Here is a 6,497-nt window from a genome sequence, read left to right on the forward strand (position 1 = left end):
TTTATAAATTATTTGATTTTCAGACAAGATAAGTTCACCTTAGCCCTCCTTCTTCTTATATATTAAGCATTATATTTTCTAATGTTTCACATTTAATATTCTTACGTTCTTAGGATTTGTCAAGAAGCAATATTATTTAAATGCATTTCCTGGTGATCCAGTTCTATTTTCCTCATAGTGTTGACCTTTCTGTGGACTACCACACTCTTCTTTCTTTGTTAGTTTTAGAAAAAAGAAGTAAACAAACAGAAACACTCACTGCCCCTATAACTTTAAGCTACATCACATAAGGTGAAATTTTGGTTTAACATGTTTTTTTTTTTTCTATTTATATATCATATTGCCACTCTGGTATGACTACAGTCACTGCTTTATAGTCCCCCTTTTTAACGTATCATTTACATATATCCCTTCAAACTGAAGCATGTGGCAAAAAGTAGCACACCAAGTTTAGGGAACCGTGTCTGTTCTCTTCCTGATTCTCATCTGCAGCTTTGGTGTCACACTGAATCAGCTACTGTGAAGGTCTATGAAACAATTACCTGACATGATGAAGCAGTCAAATATTTTAAGCCAATTTTACATATGGACATAGATATATAAATCAAGCAGTGATTTTTATTTCATAGAGAAAGCCCCCATTTTTCTTAAACAAGCATTTCAGATATGATTTAATTGGCCAGAATATATAAAGTTGTTTTGCCAGAAACACCGCTTCCATTAAAATGCATGCTATGTGGGGGTGCCTGGGTGGCTCAGTTGATTAAGTCTCCAACTCTTGGTTTCAGCTCAAGTCATGGTCTGGGGCTGTGGGGTCGATTTCCACAAGGGGTTCCACATTCAGCAGAGAGTCTGTTTGGGATTCTCTCTCTCCTTCTGCCCCTCCCCCATTTTCCCTTTCTCTCTCTTTCTCTCTCTCTCTCTCTCTCTCTCAGATAAATAAATAAATCTTAAAATGAAATAAAATGCATGCTATATGTAATTACTTGTTTGACCACTAGCTTGACGTCATGATATTGGACATCATAAATATCTGCAATCTTGAGCTTATTCAACTTCAAGGAACCTCGCTCTCATTTTTAAAAAAGTGAAAATATTACCTCGAGGAAAATAATACTTTAGATTTGTGGTTTGAAATATGGGCAATAAACTGGGGAGACTACATTGTAAGCTCTTATTATGTAAACTGTGAAAAGTTATTATGACATAAGTATGCCACATTACAGTTCCCACTTTCCTACAAGACTGTCAGAATTTATAGTTCATTCTCATTTGTTTTCATTGCTCTGTCGTATAAGCAACTGCATGGGTGGCAGAAGTCAGTAACAGATTTCAACAGTTTATTTCCAGTGAGATTTATAATGAGTTCCCTCCCCCCACCCCAAAAAAAACTACTTAAAAGGCAAAGTAACAAGCACTTGAGTCTGTTACTTTTAATCAAATGTGTCACAAAAGCTGAAAGAAGTAATGAAACATTTTATGTTTTTAGTATTCATCAGGTGGTGAATTGGACAGTAGGGAATATATTGTTGTTTATATGGTATGAAAATTATATAAAAGAAGAATTCAGCATTTAAAAATACAACACATTCTTGTAAAATTATTTAAAATATTGTATCTGTCTTTGTAAATTTTTATTAGACTATAAGAAAAATGTTATTCCATTGTCATTCCCCTATCCACTCTCACTTAATTTTCAGAGAAATAAAATAAGCCACATGGATTCAAATTCCAGTCTCAGATCTGAATATTTGTCAGTTGAAGAATTGACAAGGGACATCTGGGTGACTTAGTGGTTGAGCGTCCACCTTTAGCTCAGGATGTGACCTTGGGGTCCTGGTATGGAGTCCTGCATCGGGCTTCCCTCGGAGCCTGCTTCTCCTTCTGCCTAGGTCTCTGCCTCTCTCTGTGTCTCTCATGAATAAATACATAAAATCTTTAAAAAAAAAACCCCACAAATTCTGCCCTCTACCTGCCAACCCTACTCAGGGCATAATTTGGCCGACTCACTGCCCAAATACAAAAAGTAGGTAAGATGCTGTGTGACAAAAGGTTGGGCAAATGGAGTTACCTCTCCCTCTGCCCTACCCACAGTCCAAATATAGCATCTCTCTGATCATGCTAGGAGCCTCATTATAATGTTCTTACAAGTTAGTATTGCCTTATCATAGCATGGAAACTCAGATCATTTTATTCTATTTCTGATGATGTAGCATGTAAGATAAATTACAATAAAAATATCCATCAAAAATGAATTATTTCCTGTTGTTTTTCAGAGTATCAGGGAACCCTTCCCAATAAGAACTTGCTAACAAAATTTTCTTTAAAAACTTTAAAAATATAAAGTCATTTGCTTTATTTTTAATTTATTTTTATGTATTTTTAATGTGTTTTAATTGATAATGTTATAATGCTTATAACATAATCGCAGTCGCTTGCCTACCCCTTTCCATGCTAGTCAACTGCTACAACTTTATTATTTGCTTTATATTTTATTCACTCCCACTTAAAAAGGATTTTATTTATTTCTTTGACACAGCGTGAGGGAGAGTAGAAGCAAGGGAAGTGGCAGGCAGAGGAAGAGGGAGAAGGAAGTTCCCTGCTGAGAAGAGAGGGCTTGATCCCAGGGTCCTAGGACTATAACCTGATTCAAAGGCAGATGCTCATTTCCACTCATTTCCACTTTCTCACCAAAAAACCTGTTATTTCTGATTCTTTCAGTTTTAGACATAATTTATTCTTACTATGGAAAATTAGCATTTAGTCAGCCTAATACATAAACTCCCATTCTCTCTGTACATAATATAACTTTTGGGGGGTAAATATTCAGGATTTAATCTTTATATCCATATAAGTTTTTGTTGGTGTGATATGATTGTATTTCCTCTCTTATAACGTTCCATTAGGATTTTGTGAATTTTTGGTTTCCCCTTTTCTATCTAAATTCATCCATAAATGCACAAAATAATTAAAATTTATATCTCAGTACAGAGAATGGAATCAGGTGCTATCAGGTTCACTTCAATCCTAGAGGTGGAGATATTTCTGAAGTCCTTCATTTCAGTTTGTTCTGAATTCATCCTAGTCTTATTCTCATCCTTAGGACTTTCTTCTTTCATAATCTTGAAAATTTCCTTTAGCTTTTTTTTTTTTGTTGTTGTTGATTGTGTCCTTAGCTTTGACTTTTATCTTCTTATTTGTTTTCCTTCCTAGTTTTGTCTGCTCACGTTCACCAGTAGTTCCTGAAAATAATCTGTGGAGGGATTTTTTGAGAACCTGTATGTTTGAAGAAGATTTTATCTTTGCAGTTGTTGAAAGCCTAGGTTAGAAACCTATTCCCATCAGAATTTTGAAGAGAGTATTACACTGATGTCTAATCTTCAGTGTTATTTAAAAGTTTACTACCATGCCAGATCCTTTATATATGAACTTCATGTTCGTACTCATCCATATACCCATAAATATAAGGCATTTAGGAAATTTAAACTACCACATGGTTACAAATTAATTATTAAAAACAATTCAAATAAAGCTTTAAGGTTAGTTTTAACCAAACAATGTGATGAATGTGTTAATTATTCAGTTTTTTTTTTTATTCAAAACATATCATGCTAATCAGTGGCTGAAATAAGCAATTTTTCTCATCAGTTTTACATATTTCCTTCCAAATCCACATTTGATAGGCTGGTAGAAAAAAAATGAAACTTGCAGAATTTGGCTTAACATCTATTTATTTTCATCATTGTATCAAAAGACATTTTAGAGGTCACTGGACTAGAAATGAAGGGTAGTGATCTTTCCTGCTAGATTTCAAGCAGAATCAGAGTAGAGGTTATGACTGACTGCTTCCACTTGGATCTCCAAAAGTTAGCATAAGACCTGGCATATAGGAAATATTCTGTAAGTGTTATATGAGGTTGTGCGTGTGTGTGATGTATTTGAGTAAAATAATTCACCAATTAAAATAACTCACTAAAAATAACAGCATGATGTTTACAAAAGTCACCAGTGCTAAAAAAAAATAAATAAATAAAAAATTAAAACTCACCAGTGCTAAAAGATATTTCCAATATCAAAATGTTCTTTCTGACCACAGTAATATTTGGATGGGTGAAGGTTCAATGCAACTTTATTTATTCCCTATGTTCCTCCCATTAATAATGTTGTAATAGTTTAATAGTTCACTGTGTGAAACTATTCGAGCTTCAAAGATGATATTACAAGTTTCTATTCTGCCAAACAAAGATTTTTTTGGTAAACATGAAACGTGTCTTAGGGCCACTTTGGGATATCGAGAACTTAGGAGGTAAAGAAACAACTTGTTTCTGCAAACTAAAATTATAATAAAGTAGTCTAACCAAAGATTTCTGGAGGCTTATTTTGGTGTTATAACCTTAATAATAATGATCAGGATTTAGTAGGTATATGGATCATGCTTATTCATGTCTTTTGAATTCATAGACTAAACTTGTATAAAGCTTCGGGATAACATTGTAGGGATGTTGAATTCATGCATTTTTAATGCTATTAAAGTAGAAATTCTCAAATGTAAGGAAGACGTAATTATTAGCTTATACTTACTGAGAGACTTTGAAAGTTGAAGAATATTGAAAAAATAGCTTGGTGATCAGAAGTCATGGGTGTGTTAAAAGGTAAACTGAGATACATTTCATTTTTTTCAAGTTTCTTTGAGAATAAAGAGATTAGAAATGGCCAGCAGCAAGCCTAAGGTGGTTAGAAGCACTCCACTGATGACAGCTAGGTTTTTATGCAGAAAATGCAGAAGCAAAACAAGGAGATTATTTGATTGGCTAGAGCTTAAGCAGTTGCTTCATTTGGAAAAGCCTAGTCGACTGTTGTGATTGGCTGTTTTTAAGTTCTGTTTTCTTGGACTTGAGTGCATTAACTTTGGCTTAGGTTTCGGTTTGCTGACTAGGCTACCAAGGCATTAGTGACCTCAATCTAATGGCTCCCTTGTTTAATGACTTCAAAGGTGATTTTGTTTGTTTTCATTGAAGGGAGGAGGAAAAAATAGATTAAAATGATACTATCCTTCAGTAAGACAATATTTTTCCTTTAGAGAACTTACAACTCATGTCGTCTACCATTTCTTTTAAAATATATATAAAAATGATGACTTAAAATATTGATAAGATAAATAACAACTAAAGGAAGGAAAAAAAAAGCCATTACTATCATGTGCAATGTAGATTTTCCCTACCTTGATATATTGAGAATTACTAAGTTATGAAAATAACTGAGAGGATAATTTATAAGTATTTTCTCATATGGCTGATTTTAATATTATGATTTACAATGCCTAAAAAACAAACACAGGAAGAATATGGGAACAGTTTTGTATTTTCTGAAGATCAACTCATGGGGCATTTATTTTTTAGTATATTTAAAACCATCTTTTTAAGGCTGTGTTTTCTCATGTTTTAATATTTGGTTATTATTCTTATTAACTTTAGTTCATTACACATGCCAGTTACCAATGATGGAGTGATGACTAATAGATTTCATCCTTAAAGGAGTGTCTAGTCTACTGGGGGAGAAAGGTGACTTAAAAATGTTTCCTGGCAACAATTATAAATAATTCACAAGATCCGAAGATTCTACACAGTCAAGTAGATGTCTGGAGAGTGCAGAGTATTGCATCAGAGTAGCCACTCTTTTCAGAAATATGACATGATTTAGTTTAGAGTAGATAAGTGATGAGATGTTTATAAAATTAAAAAAAAAAAACCCTCATTCAATAGTTCTGTGATGGAGATCACCTAGACCAACATAATGAAAATTCAAAGAACTATACATTTAGCTATCTTTATCCACATGTGATTATCAGCATCATCAGATAATGTTATAACTAAAAGTTACAGCATCTAGTGATAGCTCACTCATTCATAAAAAAAAGGATTTTTGTTCAAATCATATAAAAATCATCTTTACTACTTCTTTTCTTTACTTTCCCATCCACTTTTCTCTACTTTCATCTTTACTACTACTTTTTCTTTGCTTCTTCTAACATTTCCTGTGTCTCTTCTTGAGAATGGCTAATGAAAACATCACCAATTTGATAAGGTATCATTAAGCAATCATCATCTGCAAGCATGATGTCCTCACAAGCATCTTCTAAATTCTGGAGTTGTTTCTTTTTTATTTCTATTTCCTCCTTCAGTTCTGTGATTCTACTTGTATTCCGTGCAAATTTGTTTATCTTTTGTTGATCTTCAAAAGTAACGTTGACATCTTCTGCAGCCGCCTTCTTCATGGTGGCCGCCATCTTGGGACTGGACTCTCTTTACTACATTACCTTTAATCCTAGTTATAAACAAATCAGTTTTGTCATGAACTGAATTCCTGATATTTAGTGAAAGACCCATGACATTGAAATAAATTAGTTTAGCATACATGTATAATTATTGATAAGTATTGATTACAGTATATATTATGTCAAATTTAATAGTGAACCAAGGGCTTATAAGTATGCCCAG

General features: G+C 33.4%; 1 protein-coding gene across 1 annotated transcript; it reads right to left on the bottom strand.

The window, feature by feature from the left end:
* Window positions 1-6,004: 6,004 nt before the first annotated feature.
* LOC121476763 (prefoldin subunit 4-like) lies at window positions 6,005-6,293 on the bottom strand. Its single transcript, XM_041730825.1, has one exon. The coding sequence runs from the start codon at window positions 6,284-6,286 to the stop codon at window positions 6,005-6,007; it is 282 nt and encodes a 93-aa protein (XP_041586759.1). The 5' UTR covers window positions 6,287-6,293.
* Window positions 6,294-6,497: the final 204 nt, after the last annotated feature.

This window comes from Vulpes lagopus, chromosome 16 (assembly GCF_018345385.1).
Source record: "Vulpes lagopus strain Blue_001 chromosome 16, ASM1834538v1, whole genome shotgun sequence".
NCBI lineage: Eukaryota > Metazoa > Chordata > Mammalia > Carnivora > Canidae > Vulpes > Vulpes lagopus.